Source organism: Hemicordylus capensis, chromosome 4, assembly GCF_027244095.1.
Source record: "Hemicordylus capensis ecotype Gifberg chromosome 4, rHemCap1.1.pri, whole genome shotgun sequence".
Taxonomy (NCBI): Eukaryota; Metazoa; Chordata; class Lepidosauria; order Squamata; family Cordylidae; genus Hemicordylus; species Hemicordylus capensis.
In genome coordinates this window covers 35,763,563-35,789,103 of record NC_069660.1, presented here as the reverse complement: position 1 = coordinate 35,789,103, position 25,541 = coordinate 35,763,563, and the positions used below count along the sequence as shown (strand labels likewise).

Sequence of the window (25,541 nt, the reverse complement as noted above, 5' to 3'; positions counted from 1 at the left end):
CTAAAGCAACACCAGCCTTTGTATGTGATCACCTCCCTCTGCCCCTTATTGTGTCAGCAAATCTTGAATCTGTCAAGCTCTCCCTGTGGTCTGGACACATTTCCTGTAGCTGGCAGCACAACCATTAGCCCAACTGCTTCAGGCTTTATGGTATTTTACAGTGTACTCTTACGGTGCTCACCGTATGGTGTACGGTAAGACTTACGGTGTAGTCTTATGGTGCTCACATATGTAGTCTCCCATTCAAGTACAAACCAGGGCAGACCCTGTTTAGCAAAGGGACACTTAATGCTTGCTCCCACAAAACCAGGCCCACAAGCTACCGCAAGACCATTCAGCTGCAAAATGATGCCTTGCCCCAAGCCCCTGCTGGGGGCCAGCCCTCATTCAGAAAGAACCCTTACAAGCTTTGTCAGTGGCACAGGAAATGTGAAGGATGGAAGGTTGCCAGCAGCCCTTTTTAATCCTTGCAAGGAGAGGCACTGCTTGCAAAGTTTGCAAGCGTCAGATCGGTCCCAAAGTGATGCTCTGATGGTGACAGCAGGAGGCAGCTTGCCACCCTGCTAGTGCCCCAATAAGCTGCCATCCGGAATGAGTTTTGTTTGCACCTGGCCTCATGTTGTACACAGAACACCACCTACTAGATTAGGAGGACTGTGGTTCAGTGCAATTCCCACTGTGCTCTGTTCTTGCATGTAACGTCACTGCTGGGTTGTGAGGATCTGACGTGCTACAAAACTGGAGTTCAAGCAATGTTCTTCACTTTCTCTCACTGGTAGCTCCCAAGGCCACGTTTTGGTGTGCACTGATCACAAGCCAAACAACAATTTCAATTATCGACAGCCCTTTCGAGATTTTTGAGAAACTTTACTCTGAGTCCTGTTGTGTATAGCAGAGCCACATTGTACAGCTTACCTTGGAGTCTGGCTGTTCCTCGAAGTTTAATTTCTGGGTCTCTGCGTGGCTGCTGCCCATGCTGTCTAGTCCCATATACCCACATACTTTGGAGCAGGACTCTGCTAGATCTTTGGCTGCAAAATGAAAGAGAGGTAAAGAAGGGCAGCTCCGGGGGTGGGGGGCAAGGGGGCAAGCACCCCCTCGGACAAGTAGTTTGCCCCCAACCTGCTCCTCCCATTTCTATTTCAGAAATCTAACAGTTGGGGAGACAGCTTGCCTACTCAGTAATGCACTCTGCCCCTTCTGTGCTGCTTCCCCCATTTTTTCTGGTGCGGGGTACTTGAGATTGTCTGAGGTCTATAGAAGGGTATACTATCCATCAAAGTTTGGGAAACCCTGCTTTAGTGCACAATAGAGCAAGGGGTCCCAACTTTGGATTCCCAGATGTTATTGGACTACAACTCCCATCACTCCTGACCATATCGGCCTTTGTGGCTGGGGATGATGGGAGTTGTAGTTCAACAACAACTGGGAATCCAAGGCTAATAAACCCTGAAGTGGAATCTTTATCAGAAGCAACTTCACAGTGATCAGAACCACTGTTCCCTCTAACAGGGATTCCCAGATGTTGTTCACTACAACTCCCAGCATCCCCAGCTGCTGTGGCCTTTGGCTGGGAATTATGGAAGTTGTAGTCAACAATATCTGGGAATCTCTGTTAGAAGGAACCCTGATCAGAACATCCCAGCATTCCCCCCACCACTCCACAGGTGTGGAGACTCCTGTACCTCAGCATGGCAATGCACAGGTTTCCTTCCCTAAAGCAACACCAGCCTTTGAATGTGATCACCTCCCTCTGCCCCTCGTTGTGTCAGCAAATCTTGAATCTGTCAAGCACTCCTTGTGGTCTGGACACATTTCCTGTAGCTGGCAGCACAACCATTAGCCCAACTGCTTCAGGCTTTGTGGTATTTTTTCAGGCTACCAGTTGGGTGGGGGACTTCATTGGACCCACTGCAGTGATTAATCTGTCCGATCTGCTAGGAAACCAAGGCCAAAGTAAACCCTTAAACCCTGGCCTAAGTAGACACATCTCCCTTTGATTCCCCTTGGTGACCTCTGGCTAAGATCAGAGGAGCAGAGACAACTCTAGGCTATGAAAAAAGAGAGATCCAAGCAGAGGTTTTATCTGGCTGTAAATGGAAAATAGAGAGTTGTATGGGGCGAGAGGATCATGATAGCTGAGTTAGGGATGGGTGACAGTCACATATGCAATAATACCAAATAAGTTGGGACCATGAAATAGTGTTGATGTACATGTACTGCTTGCTGAAAGCAAAGCTAAAACCAACCTTCTGGCTGATGTAGGTTTTATACACATATATGAAAACCTGGTTGAAGCAAGGGCTATTTTAAGCCTCTTGTGTGCAAGCACCCTCATCTACGATTGTTTCCACACTAGGGCCCTTTAGCACTGCTGAGACATTAGTCGTCGCCCCCCCCCCCCAATCAGCTGGAAGAGGAATTAAAACTAGGGTTTCACACATCACTTAATGTAATACAAGGAGGCTTTTCACACACACATGCAAAAAACACAACTGGGCTAAGGGAGGCCAGCCTGGTTTTGCATGCGTGTGTGAAATGCCAGGACTGGGCTCATCCCAGTCACACCATGGCAGCAAACTCGCCTAACTAGCCACTCATAACCCCGTTTTTCTGATCGTCTGGCAGTTGCGGCTGCCAGACCACAGGGAGCCCGGGGAGGGGAGATCCTCATGATGTACCGCACACTTGCGTGGTGCATCATGGTATTTCTGGGGGCCAGGATAACATATCCCAGCCCTCCCTGCTGCCTGGGTGCATGAGGAATCGTCTGGGCGCACATGGAGCATGCACAGCAACACCAGATGGATAGTCTATGGGGAAGGTAGGTTTAACCCATCTTCCCTGCAGTCTGCTCTGGAGCCCTCCTCACTGCTCTATGTTATCCAGCGGTGTCCAGCTGCATAGCCAAGATCCTTTTACAATGTTTCATCCAAAGTAAATCCCATTCAGTAAAGGTCCGCTGAAACTTTATTTAGAAAATTATGGCTTCTGTCTCTGTAACTGCAATGGAGATGTGGCAATACTGATGAATTGCCCCTTAATGGGCTCTTAATTAGTTTCTATCTCCTACAAAGAATAATTGTGGGGAACAGAATTATTTACTAGCTATTTACCTTAATTACTAGCTTCCTTTCATTATTTTTCCTTTTCTCTTTACATTGTGAAATGTATTCTATGGATATTTACTTATTTTATTATACAACTTTATATACCACTTTTCTGGTATATATTCCAGAAATTATATACCACTTTCCTGCATAGTACTCAAGGTGGTGCTCAACAATACACAACCACAAAAAGTGAAATATATTAAAATATAAAATAGAAAGAGTGCTATTTTGTGATAAAGAAAATAAATTAATGAAAAGACACCAGTAATTAAAGACCACTCGCCATGTAGGGAACAGGATCTAATAAATTAAGGGGCAATGTCACGTCCCTGCTGAACAGGAAGCAATTACAGGGCAGAAACTATAGAGAAGTAGCCTCTAATTAAAAGCACAGTAGCCCTTAAAAGCCTCAGTAGTACTTTGCCAGTCCACAGTGGCCAGGCTGGTACTGCATTATTACCACCGTTCAGATCTGGGGGGAAAGAAAGGACAGTACAGAAAACAATGGGATGTGATGTGCTAGCAATGTCATTGGCCCTCATTCTGCACAGCAAGCTGCCACTGATCCAAGCGAGATGCACTCTTGCTGCTTCTGAGCCACTCTATGCCCTGTGCCTAAGCAGTGCATCATTGCACTGGCAATGGGAATCTCATCATTCCTAACTGCTAGGTGGCCATGCTGCAAACCCACCTTCACAAACAGCATGGGTGGAGTGTAGAGTGGCTCAGGAGCAGTGAGCACATCTCTTGCTTGGATCAGCTGATCATACTGCTCATGACGCAGTATGGGGGCCACTGTCTGGATTCTCTGGGGGAAAGGAGTGGCCAAAGGATGGCCAGAGTAAACACCTAGTATGGCAACAGTTAATCCCACACATTGTTCTGAAGCAAAGTATACTGTTCTGAGCTCTTTGGAGAAAGTGTGGAATGCACATCTAACAAAAGCCCCCTTCATACATACACAAGCAGCTGCATGGGAGCCATTATAGGAACTGTGGTATGTGTGTGAATACTACAACTTTGAAAATGTGGCTGATCTCACAGCTGCTCTCATTCAATTGCTAATCATCAGTTGCAAATGAGCCATGTGGTTGGCCTGGTATTCACAACAGCCATGAGGGGCGTATATGTGATTGTGGTATAGGTGACTGTGGTTTTATAAGGTACCCTAATCATAACATCTTTTTAAATCATTCCAGAAGCAAAAAATGTTCCCATAAACAACTCCTCCTACTCCTGTCTACTTAATTCTGCTCCTTTGATATTAATGGATGGTGTATTTTTTGTGTGATGGTGGCAGAGGGGTAATTTTGGAGCCTGGACCTAAAGGCCTTTGGAGGCCCACCCTTTGCAAGTTAAGCATCATTTTTTAACATGTATGTTCTTGAGGGCACAAACCACACCACCCAGGACAGACTAAAGAGGCTTTTGGGGCCCCCAGGGGGTGTGAAGGCCCTGGACGACAGTCCTGAAGTCCAGGGGTAAGAGCGCCTCTGGATGATGGCCAACTTGGCTAGTACTGAACAACCCTGGAGTTAAAACCTAGTTCTGAAAACTCAGACTCTGTTATTAGAGGATAAAGCAGCCATCCAGACTAATAAAGTGTGTGTGTAGCAATACTGTGCATGAGGTATAAGGGAGGGGTGATTTTGGCTGATCTCCCCCTACCTCTGTAGTTGACTGTAACTTCAAAAAATATATCCCCGAGGGTCATGCAGCCCTCACGGACATATTTTCAAGAGTCATAGGTGGTTTCAGAAAGAAGGGGAGATACATGAAAATTGCCCATTCCCTGTAATGTATGTTGTGTGACACACTTCACTAGTCTTGATGTCAGCTACTATGTTCCTCATACCCTTATTGACTGGACACAGCTATAAACATGTAACTGACCCCCATTCTGTTCTTCTGGCTTTTAACTACCTTTAATCTCTTCCTGCTTTAGTTTCCAGCCTGGTCCACTAAGGTAAACACAAGGTGGTGGACAGAAAAACCTGATTAAAAAAAAAAGTTTGTCAGCAGAGCAAATGTTTAGTTAAGAAAGCTTCTTTGGGAAGAGGCATTTCACTGGATACAAAATATATCTCCATTGTTTTATAGAGCATACAAAACAGATTTGCACAAGAACCATGGGCAGGAAAGAGTGGGGGCAGGAAATCAAACAAGAGTATATATTCCACATGCAGAAATTTGTTTCACTCAGTCAAGCCTGCACATATATAGCTGGTACAAGTATTTGCATATCCACATATGAAAACTGTGGAAGCAGTTCTTCCTGCCTTTTCCATTACAGTCCTCTGGATTTCAGCTCTCATTTCAAGATGAAATACATTATTATCACCCTCTTAAGAAGAGCCAAATCAGATGTTTGACATCTTTTTGTTTGTGTGGTGTTGAGGGAGTGGGCTTTAATCCTTTGCCCCCTTAATGGTCCTGATCTGGATGGTCCCTTGTAGCTGCTATTTCTCCCGGGTGGAAAGCTTGGTGCCAATGCAAGGTAGGTTATTATTTTTTCCCATTTTAGAGACAGAAAATGGATGCTCATGGGTGACTTGCTCAAAGTCAATAAGTGAGTTCATGGTGGAGCTTTGAACTCAGGTCGTGTGGCCTCTCATCCCTCATCATGTAATATTGCTGTTGTGGAAATTTAATTTAATTTAATTTAATTTAATTTAATTTAATTTAATTTAATTTAATTGTGGTTACATTTTATACTATCCAGTCTAGTAACCCTGGGTGGTTTACAATCAATAAACCAATAAAAATTAACAATAAAAATAGCAACTATAATAATTTTTAAGAATAAAAAAACCACTGAAGGCCAAACTATAAGAAAATGAATCTTATAGGCTCTCTTGAAGGACATTTGAGTTGTTACGGCTCAAATTTCTGTGGGGAGTGCAGTCCACTAAGAGTGGCTGAGGAGAAGGCCTAGTCCTGAGTCACCACCAGGCAAACTGGTGGCAGCTGGAGACGGACCCCTCCTGATTATCTTAATTCACGGTGGGGATCATGCAGACAAAGGTGCTCTCTTAGGTAACAGTCTGTGCACTGATTTCTCAAGCACATCTCAAGTCATATTGAGATCTTTTTGACATCTCTTACTGACATCTCAAGCACATCCCCAAACCCATCCACACACTGGGGAGTGTAAAGGGGCAGGCAGCAGGTGTTTCACGGACAACAGCAATATTATTTAGCAAGGGTGTCAGCACCAATGGTCTTTTTGCTACGAGTGTTCTTTCATTGATTCTTCCTCCAAACCCAAACGGCTTTCATTGCCACCCATAATGCTGAACACATACAATTGCCTCCTGCCACAACTGCCATGCCCTCGGCTCCAGATGTCTGCATGAAGCAGCCACATCTAACAGAGGCTCTGTAGGCTGAAGACGCCAACTCTACCCCCTTGAAGATGGTGGAGATTATACAGGGAAATAAGCTTTCATTTCTTCCTTGCTTGAGTAGAGGGAGAACTTGTCCTTGTGACTTGTTCAGCCTGGAATGTGGAAGTTTCACCAGGTTGAGAACAGAGTTGACATTCACAGCCAGACCGTTAGACCAACACAAATAAACTGAGGTCCAAAGATTTGGAAACATGTTTTCCTGTGATTTATTTGGGTTTCCACTGTCTTTAAACTCACGTGAATGGCTGGGATTCATGCCACATTGATATTCTGCAAATGGTTGGCAATAAAAACACCAGAATGGATGGTTTTATACTCCCGTGCCATAATCGTAATTTTATGAGCATGTTGCGTTATGGAACAGGGACCTGAATCCTGGATAGCCAGGTGGAAAAATTAGCAACTAATTTAAACTTTAACCTACATGTTTTAGGTCCAGTTTTTAATTGATTTTTTCCTGCTAAAGCCACAAAACTTCAGTTTTCCAGAACACTTTTGTGTCACAGCAAGATTAGCCAGAGATACTTCCTATTATGCTCATTTGTGGAAATGGATGGCAACATGAAATTGGCTGAGTGCTTTGCTTGCAGGGGAGAATGGTGAATTACTGATCCTAATAAATCATACTAACAGTAACAGTAACAATAAGAACAACAACCAACTTTGTTAGCCATCCCATAACAAATAGTTCTCTGGGTGGCTCACAACCACACAACAGTAAAAACATTCAATTAAAACACACAGCACAAAACACATTACAATAGCAAATAGAAAATACAAAACATTTTAAAACTAAAAACACTGTATTTACCTGAATTCAAGACTAGGTTTTAGGAGGTCGTCTTAAATTCAGAGTCCTGTTCCTTTTAAGTAAATGGAGTTATGACCTGTATTGAACCTCTACCTTTAAAGGGGATCATCATACATCCAGAGTCACCTTCGATTCATGTAGATACAGCTATAGAATGCTGCATGAATTTGTGTACCATCATTGTGCAGCGGCAAGGATGCTAATCTTTTCTGTATAATTCCAGTTTTAGTATATGTGCTGCTGAAGCGACCACCGTACCATACCCCATGTACCTCCCATGGAAAGATAGTGGCAAGGAAGTTAATTTGTGAGTCAGAGTAAAGAAATGGAGTAGCCAGCTGAAGAACAGAGCTGGAAGACCTAGGACAACAGTTTCAATAACGCTCTAGCTCTATTCCCATATTATATTCAACGCATGTACACAGTACAATCTGTGTACTGTGTATACACATGCACAGATCTGTAGCACATATACAGATATTCACATTTTATATTCAGTATACATATAGTAATATACCTCCCATCTGTACCCTGCATTTGAGGAGACCTGTACTCACATTCACTTTTAAAATGAACACAGGTACAGTCATTCACACAAAAACATAGACATGTGTAGAAACACCTGTATGCATATACAATGTAATGTCTGGATGGGGTTACCCTCACACACATGTCCTATCTCCAGTTAGTTTAATTTCTCTACTGCAGAGCCTTTTGAGGCATTTTGGTTTTAACAGGAATTCCAAGATGATCTCCTACCTTTTTTCGTTGCCATATGATTTCTGAGCAACTTTTGCATGGAGGATTAGAACAGTCCGGTCAGATGGAAGCTGAAGATATCTGCGCACTCCATCTCGGAGACAGTCAGTTTGCTCTGGGTTAGACCTAAAGGAAAGAGAACACAGTTGAACCCAAAATATGAGTACAAAAGTGTATATGTCTACCATTACATAGGAACATAGGAAGCTGCCATATACAGAGTCAGACCATTGGTCTATCTAGCTCAGTATTGTCTTCACAGACTGGCAGCAGCTTCTCCAAGGCTGCAGGCAGGAATCTCTCTCAGCCCTATCTTGGAGGAGCCAGGGAGGGAACTTGGAACCTTCTGCTCTTCCCAGAGTGGCTCCATCCCCCGAGGGGAAGATCTCATAGTGCTCACACTTCTAGTCTCCCTTTCATATGCAACCAGGGTGGACCCTGCTTAGCTAAAGGGACAAGTCATGCTTGCTACCACAAGACCAGCTCTCCTCTCCATTCTGAGAGTCAGAACAGACAAACAAGACATTCTCACGATAAGGAAAAAAGGGTAGGAGGCAGAATAGCCAGGGATTCATGTCTGTGTGAACCCATGGGAATCCCTCCTACCCAGGTTTCTCAAGACAGGGTAACCCAAATTCTGTATCCTGTTCTTAACCCAAGTAGGAGGGAAAGAGAGTTCTCCTACCTTCTTGTATATGTTGTGTGGGTTCATTTCCATTTTGTAGCAGGTCCCAGGAACTGGAAGCCATGATTGTAATAGAGTGTTGTGGCTACAGGGTCTGGTATCTGTGAATGTGCCACTCTGCTGAGCCCACTTTATGGTCCTTTGCTTGTAATGGCTTCAGTAGGGTTGGGCCTGCCTCTTGCCCCTTTGTGGCCAATCAGAGGAGAGCTGATAATATAATGAGGCTTACGAGTCTACTGGCATACAATGCATGCTGGGATAGCTCTTTCAATTCTCGGAGGACCCAGCCCCCAATTTCTGCAATGAAGTCTGCTGCTGCCTGGATCGTCTGTGTGAAGCAGTTGCAGACCCAAACAGAGGTTCTGCTCATCTATGACTACCAGGATAGGAGATCTTTACCCTCCCAACTGAACCACCCCCATATGATCATATGAAATTGCTCATTCAGTTGTCATGTGAGGAATCTATTGCTGAACATAAAAAATGAGTGTAGCAGGCAAAGATTGTGCCCTAGCCTTCCTAGTGACACACTTCTTTTGTATATGCAGTAAGTGTTTTACACACACAGAGAGACACACACACACACACAGAGAAACATAGTCCTTCAACTATGGTTAGACATGTTAGAGTTCAGCAACATATTCATCATGTGCAATTGCTGATCATGAAATTTGGAATTCACTGTAACTAAGCTGAAATAACAGTGAAAGTATCCTGTTTGGGGGGAAAGTTCACAAAGAAATGCAACAGTATAAGGCAAACTGTAAACCAAGAATCTTCACAATGGGTCAATAATTGCCAGCTACAGCTGAGACAAGGAATAGTGGGCTAAAAGCTACAGGAAGAAGGTACATTCTAGTTCAATCTTAAGAGTGGGGGATGTTCGAAACAAGAACTGCAGTTCGGCGATGGGTAAAGCTGACTCGGACTGCTGTGCTTCCTTGGAGATCTGCCAACTAACCAGAAAAGAATTCAATTTGACCTGCTCTTGCACAGTTAACTGTAGTTTGTATTAACTGTATTAACTGTAGTTTGATGTACAGGAATTAGCAGGTGTTCACAGGGAAATGACAGCAGGGAAATGACATTATCTCCTGCGCAGCTAAGGTCTTCTCACCAAGCTGCTTAAAGCTGGAAACTCTGGAAGGAGAGGCTGAGCAGGCATTTGTAGGGAGTGCTTTTACTGGACCCGGCCCATACCCCACCAGTGCCTGAGATGGCTTGGTAAACCGCCCTGCCATCCCCTTACTCTTGGTGCACAAAGTGCACCATGGAGGAATTTCCTCACTCCCACTTCTCCTCTTCCTCCCTGAACACCCCCCCCCCCAGACCCCTCTTCTCATTCCCCAGACAGCCCCTTCTCTCCTGCTCCATCCCTTCTCCTTACCTGGATATTCCTCTCCCTCTGTTTCACCATCTCTCCCCCACACATCTTCCCTACCTTCTCGTGCTCACTGATCTCCCTGCAAACTAAATGAGCTGACCTGGTTTAAACACAACTTTTTGGGATGGGGAACTGCACAACAGGAAATGTGGAGCCATGCTTCCTGCAGCTCCATCCCTCATTCAAAAGGCAGGGAGAGAGAGAAGGCTAGTGGCAGTAGGGTAAGCAGGCACAATGGCATGGTGGCAGCTATCACACGGCCTCCACCTCCATTTTGTCCCACCTGCCATCTGGGACCACTGTCTCACTGCAATTCATTGGTGGCTTAACTAGGGCTTAAGTTGTGTTTAAACCAGGCTAGCTCAATTTGTGACCCAAGAGGTCCATTGCAAATCACCAGCCATGTATTGTGGCCTGACTTGTTGTTGATAACACCCTGCCCCATGCACACATTTTGTAGTCCCAGGCAAGTAGCACAACAGGTTCATAAGAGGCTCTGGTTGGTAACCATCGCTGACTGTTGGAATATTATTGGCTCGCAGGCAACAGATTGAAGACTTCCTCTGCAGGGTGTTGGAATATTATTTGCAAATAGCTCTCAAACAGCCCAAAAGCACGGTTGGTTTGCACAGACCCCTTATCAACAGCGCTTGCGGTGGTTGGTAGATCCCCCCATGCCTTGAAGATATTTTATGATGGCAATGGCTAAAGGAATGTCTCAAAAGGGAAGGGGGAAGCCAAGGCCACAAGCCAGATATCTTTAGAGTGTAAATGAGAAGTGTGGCACTTGGAAGCAAATTGGAACCTTTGGGGTTAAAGTAGCACGTTGACTTGTATACAATGCGCAGGTGCAAAAGCTGTTGAGTACACAGTATAAAAGACTGGTGAGCTGCCAGAGGTGGGGCTGGCCACACCCAGAAGCTTTTTGCTAGCAATGAATAAAGCTTTATTTCAAACTATGATCCTGGTGTCTGGTGAAATTACCTAGCCATGAAACGAGTGACAGGGAGAATCTCTCCCTTCTAACAAGGGTAATAAATATATATATTGTGAGACAAAACTCAGTGGAGCTCCACATGAAATGGGAGCTGCCTATTCACTTTGGTGTGTCAGCTTGGGCTTCATGTGCACATTTCCGCAGCACCTAGGAACTCCTACGTGCTTTCCACCCTTTTCCTGAAGCAACTGCCTAGGCCCCATCAAGTCCACTTTGCATGGCTAGCAAGTAGTAAGAGCTTCCACAGAGCACAAAATCAGTTCAGCTGAATTGACTGGGAGATTGTAAACATTGTCCAGTTACATATGGCATGGTTATGCCTTTTAACAGCATTTTTTATGTGTTTGTACAGTGTCTGGTGCAAGGGATTCTGGAATTCCTGGATAATATCCGATTAGCTCACTGAACTAAGCACACTTATAAAGGGACTTAGTGTTGCTGAGACCCAGAGAGGCTGTGCTAACTAGACGGATCTACTTATACGAACATAACATAAGAACAGCCCTGCTGGATCAGGCACACAGCCCATCTAGTCCAGCATCCTGTTTCACACAGTGGTCCACCAGATGCCTCTGGGGAGCCCACAGGCAAGAGGTATGTGCATGCCCTCTCTCCTGCTGTTGCTCCCCTGCAACTGGTATTGAGAGGCATCATGCCTCTGAGGCTGGAGGTGGCCCACAGCCACCAGACTAGTAGCCGTTGATAGACCTGGCCTCCATGAATCTGTCTAAGCCCCTTTTAAAACCATCCAAGCTGGTGGCCATTACTACATTCCATTTCAAGGAATTCCATAGATTAATTATGCTCTGTGTGGAAAAGTACTTCCTCTTGTCAGTCCTAAATTTCCCAGCCTTCAGTTTCATGGGGTGACCCCCCTGGTTCTAGTGTTGTGTGTGTGAGAGAGAAATTTCTCTCTGTCCACCCTCTCCACTCCATGCATAATTTTATACACCTCGATCATGTCTCCCCTTAGCTGCCTCTTTTCCAAGGTAAAGAGCCCCAGATGCTGTAGCCTAGGCTCATAAGGAAGGATTACTTTAGCCACATTGGTGGCTTTGGCAAGCCCGCATTGACCCATCCCAATCTGTACATAACAGTACTGACCTACTGTAGAAACTGTTGCAAGAATTACAATTATAAATGTCTGCAAGTGTTTTGCGTACCGTAAGAGCTACATAAATACTAAGTCTTGCTAGGCTAGTTCTGTCCTGAATAATACTGAAGTCCCCCTTCCTCTTTTATGTTCAGAGGGGAAACAATGACTACTGTACTTCCATACAGCAATAAAGTGCCACTGACAGAGCAAAGAGGTGCCTTTTTAAAGTGGTGATTCTCTTTATTTAGCAGGGGGAGAGCAACTTGCCCTATCCATCCCCAGCACAGCATCACTCCAGTGGCTGTTGCTGGCAACTGCCTTATATTTCTTTTCTAGATTGTGAACCCTTTGGGGACAGGGAGCCATTTTATTTATTTATATCTGTAAACCGCTTTACATAGGAGCTTTTGTTGAAAATCAGTATATAAATATTCATCATATTTGTAATAAAGTGCGGGATACTCAAAGTTTTTGCACAAGTTCCAAGTGCGATCTTATTCCCTGTACACATACTGCTACAGGCTTCCGTGCAACTTCCTAGCATGATAAGAACATAAGGACATAAGAACAGTCCTGCTGGATCAGACCCAAGGCCCATCTAATCCAGCATCCTGTTTCACATAGTGGCCTACCAGATGCCACTGGAAGCCTACAGCAGGAGGTGAGGGCATGCCCTCTCTCCTGCTGTTATTCCCCTGCAACTGGTACTCAGAGGCATCCTGCCTTTAAGGCGGGAGGTAGCCTATAGCCCTCCGACTAGTAGCTGTTGATAGACCTCTCCTCCATGAAGTTATCCAAACCCCTCTTAAAGCCATCCAGGTTGTTGGCTGTCACCACATCTTGTGGCAGAGAATTCCACAAGTTGGAATTCCACATGATCTTACCCTCTGTACACATACCAAATAGGGATCTTGTGTGATTTTTCTGCAGTGCCACCTGCTGGCAAGCTCTTGCATTTCAAGAAGAATGTCCCTTTTCATTAACACTTTTGTGATGACTGCAGAAAAGGGTGGGTTTTCTCAAGGTCCTTGCCTGGCATGTGTACAAAGGGTTTGATTGTACTAGGAAGTAGTGCAGAAGTCTATGGCAGCCTTTGCCATGAGGAATAAGATCGTGCTTGGAACTTGCACAGAAGCTTTGAATATCCTACATTTTATTGCCATATGGAAGTGGCAATGATTAAGACCGCTCTGGGCTCCTTGGAGGAAGAGCGGGATATAAATGTAAAAATACACACATACATACCCCAAAGTGGTACATACAGGAGCTGGGGGGAAAGCATCTCTCAACCAACTGTGACCTGGGCCTATGGGGGGCTGCTGGAATTCTAGCATGACCTGTTGCTCAGGAACAATCTGCTATCTGGGATGGAAAAAGGAAAACACCAAAACCAGCTAACCAGTGACACACTCAGTGGCTGTGTGAACTGGCTCTGAATAGATTGGATTTCCTGCAGTAACAACCAGTTTGAGCGAAATGATTCTTCTCATTTGGGCCACAGATTCCAGGACAGGTTATATCAACCTCTTGTGGAATACTGTAACTTGGCAAAACTGGAAGAAAAATAACTGCAAGTATTGTCCTTGATGACATGAGATGCCCTTTAAGATGTCTCATCTATCAAGGATGCACATTTGCAGTGAAATACAAACCTAATGGAAAAGGGCACTGCCCTTTCAACTTCCAGCAATACTATTAGACTACAAGAAGGTTGTAACCAAAGAATTGGCTGGTGGTTAGCCTTTTCTCTCATGGGTCCTTTTTTGCCTAGTTCCCTGTCTCTTCTACTTTTATCCTCAGAAACATTCTTTTTGCCTCTGGTTTAGCCTTCTTCCTTTTGAATTTTCTGCCTGTTCAGGTCAAACTAGATGCAATGTTAAATGTGCCATTTAAACTAGATGCAATGTTAAATGTGCCATCTGCTTAGAAAACAAAACAAAACACATTTTTAGCCTACTTTCCAGTAGGCTTATGAGATCACCTGGCATTCTGTGTGTGTCCGTGTGTCCCCCACTATCAACTTTGCAACGCCTGGACCGAAATGAACCAAATTGGGTACAGTTGTAGGGACACATAGGGACACCACAACAGCATAGTTTGTGATGATGTCATCCACCTCAGTCCAAGATGGCAGACGTGTAAACTTTTGAAGTGCAAGTGGATTAACTTGTGAGCTGCTTAACCAATTTGAACCAAATTTACTTCAGCTGTAGGGACACAGAGGGATGCCCAAATGGTGTGGTGTGTGATGATGTTATCCACTCCAATTCAAGATGGCAGTCATGTAAAAATCTGAGGCACAAGCGGGCTAATTTGTGGACTGTCTAACTGATTTAAATCAAATTACATACAGTTGCAGTGAGTGACACACAGGGACACCTCAACAGCATAGTTTGTGGTGATGTCATCCACACAGAGAAACATGGCAGAGAAACATGCCAACATGGCGGACGCATAAACTTTTGAAGCACAAGTGGGCTAACTTGTGAACTGCTTACCCGGTCTGAACCAAATTTGCTATAGCTGTAGGGACACATAGGGACACCTCAACGGTATAGATTGTGACAATGTCATCCAACCCAATTCAAGATGGTGGACATGTAAACATTTGAGGTGCAAGTGGCCTAACTTGTGAACTGCTTAACCAATGTGAACCAATTGCTACTGCTGTAGGGACACATAGATGGCGTAGATTGTGACAATGCCATCCAACCTAATTCAAGATGGCAGACACGAAAACTTTTGAGGCACAGGTGCACTAACTCGTGGACAGTCTAACTGGTTTGAACCAAATTTGCTACAGCTATATGGACACATAGCGATGTCCCAATGGTGTAGTTTTTGATGATGTCATCCACCTTGATCCAAGACGGTGGACGTGTGAACATTTGAGGTGCAAGTGCACTAACTTGAGGGCTGTTCAGCCCGTTTGAACCAAATTTGATACAGTTGTAGTGAGTGACTCACATGGACACCTCAATGGTATAGCTTGTAATGATGTCATTCACCCTGATCCAAGATGGTGGATGCATAAACATTTGAGGTGAAGAGATCTAACTTGTGAAACTCGATTTGAACCAAATTTAGTCCAGTTGTAGAGATAGTGAAAGGAAAGCAGGCTGATTAGTTCTTACTAGAACAACTTGTTTAAATATGGGGAATTCCAGATCAGGGCCAGGGTGCAGGAAGCGCTTTTAACCTTTTCTTTCTGCACTGCAGTCCTGATCTGGATAGGGGCTTGAAGCTGCAATTTGCCCAGTAGGGAAATTGCTTTGGGGGAAATAGCAGTTTAATATGGAGCAGATATATATTTTTTTAATCCCCTACCTTGTGTTAAGGGGCCTGATCCAGTTCATGCTCCCCGTGTGGCTACTATTTTTAAAAAAATGTGTTTTAAAGGAAAGTCAGTGCTATTTTAAATATCATGTCTAGTTTGATCCTTAGCTTCTACATCTCCCAAGACCTCTTTCCAATCTTTAGGCTTCCCAGTTAAGCAACTCATGTACCTAAAGCCTGTTTGAGACTTTAACCCCAGCCAAACCAACAATTTTACCTTCCCTCAGAGAGAGCAGTAGTTCTGCTCTCTGAACAGTTGAAAAATGTCTGATTATGAGCATTCCATACCAGCTCAGGCTTTAGCGCTATAGGCAATATAGAATTTAAATTAAAAAGCAACAACCCTTTGGGTTGTTAAGATGCTTACAGTTTTCACTTGAGCTCCAAAAAGTATAGAATTTGCAAGTTATTTATCATCTTCACCATGCTCCCTCCCCCAGTGTTTTTTTAAAAACAACAACTAAAAACACATCTTTTTAAAGAGGCTTTTAAATGTTTCATCTGTTGCTTATATCTGGTAGGTTCTTTAGTCTTTAGTTTTTATGATTCTTAGCACTTAGCTTTTTAAATAATCTAATCTGAAATTTTAAAAGCTAATTCTGATTATGGTTTTAGCTTGTTTTTAAAAACTCGTTTAATTTGGTTAATTTTATTGGTCTGATTTTATATTGTAAATATTTTATAAATGTTGTGAGCTGCCCCGAGCAGTAATGTACTGGAATGGCGGGGTATAAATATTTTAAATAAATAAATGATAATCATGTTATTACTATTATTGTTTTACCCCTGCTAACTTGGCAAAGAAGCACCTTTTAACATGGTGATTATCTTTATTTAGCAGGGGGGAGAGTAACTGGCCCTATCCACCCACAGCATAGTACCTCCAGTGACTGTTGCTAGTGTATATCTTATGTTTCTTTTTAGACTGTGAGCTCTTTGGGGACAGGGATCCATCTTATTTATTTATTATTTCTCTGTGTAAATTGCCCTGAGCCATTTTTGGAAGGGCGGTATAGAAATTGATAAATAGTTCTCCCCCCACTATTAATAAATAGTGCTCCCCCCAAAAAAAAGAAGTTCTCAAAGTGGTATACATAAAAAAATATAAGCAGGAGAAGATGGTGTTGTATTCTATCCAGTAATATTTTATGTTTAGTTGTTTGGATGTTTGCCCCAGTAGGGATCCTGCAGAGTGTGGTGGGAGGAGTCGGGGAAAATGAGAGAGAAAGGAGAAGGAGAAAATGGAGTTGTTGTGGAATAAACCTGTAGTTAAATCTACATAATGAAACTATTCACACGCGCAGGCAAAACAGGGCTAAAGAAACCCAGCCCAGTTTTGCCTCTGTGTGTGTGTGTGTGTGTGTGTGTGTGTGTGTACTGCCGGGATCGTGCCCCAATCCTGGCAGCACCTCGATGGCAAACCTGCCTCCAGGGCCATCCTCTTAAACGGGGTTCCTAAGCTCATTTTTCTGATCGTGTGTGCGCGCTCCAAATTTTTGTCTGTGTGGGTGCATACAGCTAGGTAAGAGAAGTGATCTGAGGGTGGGGACAATGAAGCAAAGGGGGAAGAACCATTCCTTGACCACCAGGGCACCCCTCTGGCACCAGGGCACCCTCTTGACTCCTCCTGCACCTAGGCGGCGAAAGAAGGGTTTGCTGGCTGGGAACACGAGGCACGCCCCTCTCCTCCCCAGCCAGTGTTTCATTGAAATGCTGGCTGGGCTAGGGGGGAAGCCCAAACACTGACTGGGGAGGATGGGAGTGGTCCGAATGGACCCCTCTCCTAGGCAGCGGCTACGCCCCTTGTATCGGACATCAGCCTCTGCAGTGCTTCCCCTAACAGTGGTTAGTTGAATCGCTAGCAGGGAGCTGCCAGTCAGCAATTCAAGGAACTGCTCACTGGGGAAACTCTGCAGGGGCTGACGGGTTCCATCCTTGGTATTGGCCAAGCCCCCCACATCTGATGTCAGACACAGTTGGAGAGGCTTGGGGCATGCACCTGATTAAAAACCAGAAGGGGCAGGGGAGCCACAAACAGGACTTTGTTCTCTGGCCACAGGAAAGCTCCCTATGCCCCTGGAAGTGATTGTGTGGAACCAAGGTAGGAGGAAAAGCTGGGTAGCCTTTCTTCCTACCTTGCTTCCACACAATCACTTCTCCCTCCTACCTAGTTGTTTGCACCCCCACAACCAAAAATTGGGAGTACACACAGCTCCCAAACCTGGGTAAGGTAACGTGTGTCGTCAAGTCAATTTCGACTCTGGGCGCCCACAGAGCCCTGTGGTTTTCTTTGGTAGAATACAGGAGGGGATTACCATTGCCTCCTCCCATGCAGTATGATATGATGCATCTTCCTATATCACTGCTGCCTGATATAGTACCAGCAGGGATTCAAACCGGCAACCTTCTGCTTGTTAGTCAAGCATTTCCCTGCTGTGCCAGTGTAGGACACAGTTTTCGGTTTTGGGAATGACCTGCGTTAGTATATATAGACATCAGAGACTGGGTATCAGCTCCTATCCCACTAGCTCCCCCACTGAGCTTCTTGAGAATTTCTGAACAAGCCCTCTCCGCTTCTGGCCAGTGCTGGCCTGATCCTTGCTTGTGCCTGAGGCCAGGAGAAAAGAAGATTCTTGCTTCCCCCACAGGCCCTGCCCCCGCCCCCAGGCCATAGTGAACATAAGGCCACCTTCTCATTAGCTCCACCCACCCCACCTCTCAAGCCTGGGCGTTGCTCTCAGGGGCAGTGACAACCGTGTTCTGAGACTGACTGAGTAAGAGAGAGGCTTCCCGGGCTTCCCCAAGTTGCCTCAGTAGCCAGCAGAGGCAGTGGCAACAGCAGTATTCCCTGATTCTTGCTTCCAAGCAAGGTTCAAAGAATACTGCTGCCACTACTTCCACCACCACCAGCTATTGAGGCAGCTTGGAGAAGCCCCAGCAGTAGTGATGTGCACAAACCGGTTTGGCGTTCTATTCCGCATTCGAACCGGTTCGAATGCGGGGGCTGGGGCTCCTTTAAGGCACAGGGAGGGTGTCCTTACAGGCCATTTCTCCCTCTGGCACTGATTCAAAAACCGCTGGCACAGGGCAGCTGTATACCCTCTTGCCGCCCCAGTCAGCGTAATACTGGAAGTGGCCTACGTCTGGTATTACGCTGACCGAGGCAGCAAGAAGGTATATAGCAGCCCCCTGCCAGCAATTTTTAAAGTAGTGCCGGAGGGGGGGAGCACAGTGGGGGAGGTAAGGACACCCTCCCCACACCTTAAAGGAGCCCCCTGCCTCCTGGGTGTGCACGGAACCGGTTCTATGCACACCCCTACCCAGCAGTCTCCTGCCCACACTCAGAGGCAGTGGTGGTGTGTTCTGAGAGGGGCATCCAGGCTTGCGAGGCAGGGGTGAGGTTATGTTGGCCCTGGCCTACCTGGGGCTATCAACTATCCAGGTTGAAAGTGTTGGCACTGCTACCCTCCAAAACACCCCACAAAGGCACACCTGAGATAATTGTCTCAATTAGGGATGTGCACAAAACCGGTTTGCCCGGTTCGGTTTGAATTCGAACCAGGTTAGAACCAGGAGGGGGTGGTTCGGTTTTGGTTTTGCTCGAACCTCCCCCTGGTTCGGTTTGAATTCAAACTGTTTTGAGCTGGTTTGAACTGGTTCGGACATCCAAAAATTGGTAGGATGGTAGCTGGCACCCAGGGGTACCTGCCACCCAAACCCCAAAGCAATCAGACACTCGTATGATTTTTAATGAATTTTTGAAAATTATTTTTATTTTTTCTCATAGGGTATAATGGGACTCGACATTATACCATCATTCCCTATTGTGGAGCACCCATGGGTGCCAACAACCATGCAAACCCTGAAGCAACTGGACACCCCTATGATTTTTAATGAATATTTGAAATATTTTTAATTATTTTCTCATAGGGTATAATGGGACCTGAACCAGCCCATATCCCCTATTGTGGAGCACCTAGGGGCACAAAAGTGGGGTGGGTGGTAGACAACCAGGGGTGCCTACTATCCACAAAGTTCCAAGGCAATCAGACACTCTGATTATTGGTGAATTTTAAAATTATTTTGGAATTCTTCATAGAGAATAATGAGGATTGCAGCAAATGTATAGCTTCACGTCGGGGAGAAAGGGGTGTCCTAGAGTGGAGTGTGGTGGGTGGTAGTTCCCAAGGTGGGCAAGGAAGCTATCAGAATTATTTGAAAGGAATTGGGCAAAAGGCTGGTTTTTAAATGATTTTTGAAGTTTATGCGACTTTAAGGTTTTTCTCCATAAAGAAGCATGGAGGTGTCAGCAAATGTATAGCTTCATGTCAGGGGGAAAGGGGTGTCCAAGAGCAGAGTGTGGTGGGTGGTAGTGCCCAAGGGGGCCCAGGAAGCTATCAGAATTATTTGAAAGGAATTGGGCAAAGGGCTGATTTTAAAGTGATTTTTGAAGTTTATGTGTCTTTAAGGTTAGCAGATGAGAGTGGATTGAAAATCTTATATGCTACCAAAGAATCTACACTCAGAACACTTCAGAAACAACAAAATCCAGTACCCCATGGGTTAGCAACCCATGGAGGTGGTTGGCACCCTCGCTCTGGGCCACCCCAGCACCCCCCAAGTGCAGTTATGGGGCTGCTGAAACCTCCATTCTTCCCTATGGAGAAAAACCTTAAAGCCACTTGTGGGAATTCGAACCGGTCCGCACATCCCTAGTCTTAGTTTGCCTCATGGAGCGGGGGAGGAGGGCACCCCTGAATTCTACTTCCACCTATCTCCTTTGTTTTCTTGCCCTTAAGACTTTGCTTTGTACTCTGTTCTGACCATTTGTCTCTTTCCCCTTCAGTTTAAAGCCTTTGTGATGGGGGCTCTCTCACTCAGCCTCTCTCTCTCTCTCTCTCTCTCTCTCTCTCTCTCTCGGAGGTGGAAAAAAGAAAGTCTGCTGAAGATTACATGCAAGACATGCACTATAATTGGAGAGAGCTCAGCAGCATAACCCTTCAGCCACACTGGCTACTTTGTGGGTACACTGCAACTGACCGAACTCTTTGTGGTATGCATTGCAAATTAGTCTTCTTCTCAGCTCATGTAATAACAGCTTTGATCTTGCTAGATCCGTTTGCTGCATCCAAGAGCTTTGTGAAACCTGCATAGAACTGGAGTCGCCTACCTATGGCTGGAGATGGAGAATGATTTTTAAGAGGGTTCAAAGTGGCTTGAGAGAGGATTTGCTTCCGATTGTACACATGTGTTTCTAATATTCTTTTGTCCCATTGTCACCATTTTGCAGGTTCTTGAACAAAACTCTGCAAAATATATTTGCAAAGGCAAAAGTGATGTGAAGATGTACACTCCAGCAACCACCTCTCCTTCAGCCTGCCTTCAGTTCTAAGAAAACCAAACCAAACCAAACCCTATTATCTGTCTATATTTGTACTTCTCTGCTTCTACAAAGCTTGGCATTTTATTTTCCAAACCACCACTCTAGATAGGGATAGATGAATGGCCATCAAATCAACCCTGCAGTCTTTGCTTTGTTTTCAGACCACCCAGGTCCCCAGATGTTGTCAGACAGACTACAACTCCCATCATCACTGCCATGAACTCACTGGGAGCCCTTAGGGCAAGTCATTCCCTCTCAGGATCAACTGCAATATAATAATAGTGGCTGACATGATTCTCATCCTACCAGGGGCAGAAGCAGTGTTTCTGACGCAGTTCCCATTGTGGATGTGGAAACCTGTGGAAATTCTGCTTCCAGAGCCACTGCTTCTGAACAGGTTCAGATCTTGCTTTGAAATCTGCAACAGCCCTGGGTAGGCCATTATGGCAACAGTAGGTTGTGCAGCATGTCAGCTATTTATTTACCTTATAGGGTTGTTGATGCATCGATAACAATAGGATGCACTTTGCACACTCAAAAAGCACAATACAAAGGCAAAAGAGTATTCCTTTTGCTCAAACGGTTTTAAAGTTGCAAACTTTTGATTAAGTTGGTTTAGAATATCACTTTTATCAAGTTGTTTAGAGAGAACTATTTCAGGTTAATTATTTGACTATTTATTTATTTATTTATTTATTTATTTATTTATTTGCTTTGCTTTGCTTTGATATCTATACTGCCCTTTCAAAAATGGCTCAGGGCAGTTTACATTAAAACAAAACTAAAATCAATTAACTATTAAAATCAAACACTGTAAAACAAAATAAAACCATTATTAAAACAATTAAAACAGTTTAAAAAAATAAATATCCAAAATGATTCAACTGGACAGGAGTTTACCAAATTCAATTCTGGACTTCCATTCCTTCAGTATGTGGAAATACATTTTTATTGCCCTACTGTGACAGAAGAAGTTGCAGTGACCACATTTTCTCTCTCAAAGTGTCAGAACCTTGTTATAGACTGAACATAGCAATTCTGAACATGGAGACAAATGCCTGCAAAAAGACTTAGTTTTCTGTGTTGTCGTTCTGATAATAAATAATTGAGCTGCCTTGGAGAGAAGACTTATGGGTATGAAATATAAGGAAAAATAGGGCAAGCAAGACCAGATGGATTTCTTTTTGCCACCCCCCCGCCCCAATCTCTGAAACTCCCATCAGCCTATCAGCCATACTTGATCCAAAAGTATTTAGTTTGGTAAATTTTTCTCTGGCCTAGTTCTTACAAACAGAAGATGAGATGATAAACCTAATTCTGGACTGTACTATTTCAGACTGCAGGTGGGGACTTATTTAAAATTTCTCCAAACAAAATATGCCCAGCACATAATGCCCCCCCCCACCCCGTACCTTACAAAAGTTTTTTCCAACCTTTTTCTTCCTGGGGCACATTTACACTAAAAACAAAGGGCACACTGTTCCCCAGCACAGACAATTCTCTTTCTTTCTCTCTCTCTCTCTCTCTCTCTGTGCAGCAAAGCCACTTTAAAATTTATTTATTTTTGCTTCCTACTTCCTCCAGCCTTGCATCTCTTCTGGACATTAAGGTAAAGGGAGCAAGTCAGCTCCAAAAGTGGGGAGTTTAAACGTGCCGCTTTTGGAGCTGACTCACTCCCTTATGCACCAGAATGGACATGGCCAGGCACTTACCGGTACAGAGGTAAAAACATATCTGCAGGGTGGATCGGAGTCTGGCCAACAGTAGAGCTGGGAGTTGCAAGAGAAGGGGTGTGGGATGTCAGGTTTTTGAGCCGCTCAGGATCAGGGCAGTGTGGTGGTGTGGTGTAGACTGGAAGACGTACAAGTAATAAAGAGCAAGAGCAGCCGGGGAGCTGAAATACACAGCCATCCTGGGTTTCCAGAGGGGTTATAAGGGCTTTATCTGACAGTAGGTCCCACTTGTTCATGGCAACAGCTGGGACTAGTTCTAGGATTACCCCTGAGGAGACCTCTTACTCCCAAAGAGGTTACTTGTCTCAGCCTCTACTGGCATTGTTGGTGTGCTGGAATTGTCTCCCAGACCTTCAACATGCTCCCTCCTTCAGGATTTTCTTTTAAAAAGGTCTTAGAACTCATCTGTTTAGAGAGGCCTCCTAATGTCTTTTACTACAGTTTGTGTATGATGGGCTTTTAATTCTTTAAAATCCAGTTTAACTGGATTTAAGTTAAATTAAATTGGGTCTGTTTTAGGTGATCTTTATTAGTTTTATACTGTTTAGTGTTTTATTCTGTTTTATTGTTCGATCCTGACCAGGGGCTCAAGGTTGACTCAGCCTTCCATCCTTCCGAGGTCGGTAAAATGAGTACCCAGAATGTTGGGGGCAATATGCTAAATCATTGTAAACCGCTTAGAGAGCTCCGGCTATAGAGCGGTATATAAATGTAAGTGCTATTGCTATTGCTATTTATACTGTTTTATTGTTTTATCTTTTTTATCATAAGTTGCCCTGAGCTTTTATATCCCACTGGAGGGGTAGGCTATAAATATTTTAAATAAATAAAGCAAGCAAGCAAACAAGCAAGCCCTATCCACCCCCAGCACAGTACCACCAGTGACAGTTGCTGGTGTGTATCTTATGTTTCTTTTTAGATTTTGAGCCCTTTGGGGACAGAGATCCATCTTATTTGTTTATTTCTCTGTGTAAGCCGCCCTGAGCCATTTTTGGAAGGACGGTATAGAAATCGAATAAATAAATAAGATGTATGGACAAACTTTCTGTTTCAGGGAATATTGCCTTCAGAGGGTGCCTGAATGCCAACAAATGAAAACAGAGGTAAATGTTAGAGAAGTGAGCCAGCATGGTGTAGTGGCTAGAGTGCTGGACTAGGACCGGGGAGACCCGGGTTCAAATCTCCATTCAGCCATGATACTAGCTGGGTGACTCTGGGCCAGTCACTTCTCTCTCAGCCTAACCTACTTCACAGGGTTGTTGTGAGGAGAAACCTAAGCATGTAGTACACTGCTCTGGGCTCCTGAGCGGGATATAAAATGTAAAAATAAAATAAAATAAAATAAATAAATGGGTGGTCCTGTAAAGAACCAGTTAGAAGTGATAGACAATGATTTATAAATAAGGATGTCTTTGTTCAGCAGAATCAGCAAATGATAACACAGATAACACAGCCAAATGAGGCACAGCCATTGGAAAAGCTTTATGATGAAGGGAAGGGTAGCTGCAAGATGTATGAAATCAGTCATGAACTTTGCAATGATATATAGTCATCATGATTAGGCATGTGCACAAAACGTATTTAACATTCTGTTCTGAGCTCGGAACAGAATGCTAAATCCATGGAACAGTTCTGACGGAATGGCCAGGTTCTAGTCGGAACATTCTGGGCGCCATTTTGGAATCCATTTTGGAAGATTGTCTAGTGCAGCATCAAAACAATTCCCAAAACTTAAAATGCCAATAGATGGTTGTGAGGAAAGGACAGTATAGATGTGGCCCAGTGGTTAGAGCACTGGCATACCCATTGTTGAAGCCTGTATCACAAGATGAAAGAGAGGCTGAAGACAGGCAAGAGCTTTAAAATGAGCTGAAGGTGATATTACAAAGACATTGATTCTCATTCTGTATTCCTGATTCAATTCATGTTATTGGTGTTTTGGGTCAAGCAGGTTCTGCAGGTTTTTGAAAAATCACAGAGACGTGTACACCTGTGAACAAAGCATTCAACTCATTTTAAAGCTCTTGCCTGTCTTCAGCCTCTCTTTCATCTTGTGATACAGGCTTCAACAATGAGTATGTCAGTGCTCTGACCACTGGGCCACATCTATACTGTCCTTTTCTCACAACCATCTATTGGCATTTAAATTTTGTGAATTGTTTTGATGCTGCACTAGACAATCTTATTTTGTATTTCGATCCTGGAGGAGACCACCTAAAGGCTATCATCTGGTTTAAATTTACATTCAGCAAAGTCAATGGGCAATTGCTAAGGGGAGTTTAACAAACCAGATCTACTACTTCTGGCACACAGCATGTGTTTAGGATTACAGGGGAATTATTCACTTCTTCTGACATTTATTATACTGAATTCATAGATGATTTTGAATTATGTCTCACATCATTATTTTGTCGTGTCTGCAGCTTGGACGGAGTTTTAGAGTTTCTTAGCTATGTCTAAAGTCTCCTGTCTCAGTAACTGACTTCTCAGCCTGGATTCAAATGGTTTTGCAAAGGAAAAAAGGTAGGAAAGAAAGTGGATATTATTTGGACACAATCCAGCCCAAATCAGTCAAAGCCCCATTGATTTCAATGGGAGAGTTAAACATAATGTTTAGCATTTATAAAACCCTTTTTGAGGGCTGTGCAAACTTTGCCTCAGAAATTGTCACACAACAACCATTTAAAGCAGGTCTGTGATTGTCTCGCTGGCCCTGTTCAGATGTAATCCGCACCTCTACCCCTGCAATCCCTTCCACATTCAGACCACAGGGACACCTGCCTCTCTGCAGACTGCAGTCTGCAAGACTGCAGAGAGGCGAGGAAGCTGGCTGTGCA

The 25,541-nt window shown here is 44.3% G+C and overlaps 1 protein-coding gene and 1 non-coding gene across 6 annotated transcripts in view; both read right to left on the bottom strand.

Moving 5' to 3' along the window:
• RBPJL (recombination signal binding protein for immunoglobulin kappa J region like) overlaps nucleotides 1-25,541 on the bottom strand; it is a 64,251-nt gene that overhangs the window by 20,634 nt on the left and 18,076 nt on the right. For 4 of the 5 annotated variants that reach the window (XM_053247141.1, XM_053247144.1, XM_053247142.1 and 1 more), the window contains exons 3-5: nucleotides 8,091-8,216; nucleotides 5,037-5,107; nucleotides 916-1,031 (exon numbers count right to left, since the gene is read on the bottom strand). In XM_053247141.1, the coding sequence (XP_053103116.1) occupies nucleotides 916-1,031; nucleotides 5,037-5,107; nucleotides 8,091-8,216 (313 nt within the window). Of the gene's footprint in view, nucleotides 1-915; nucleotides 1,032-5,036; nucleotides 5,108-8,090; nucleotides 8,217-25,541 lie in introns of those variants that run through there. The other variant, XM_053247145.1, reaches the window with a different exon arrangement.
• LOC128325450 (U6 spliceosomal RNA) lies at nucleotides 7,475-7,584 on the bottom strand. The gene has a single exon (XR_008307455.1). It is a non-coding gene; the product is annotated as a U6 spliceosomal RNA (small nuclear RNA).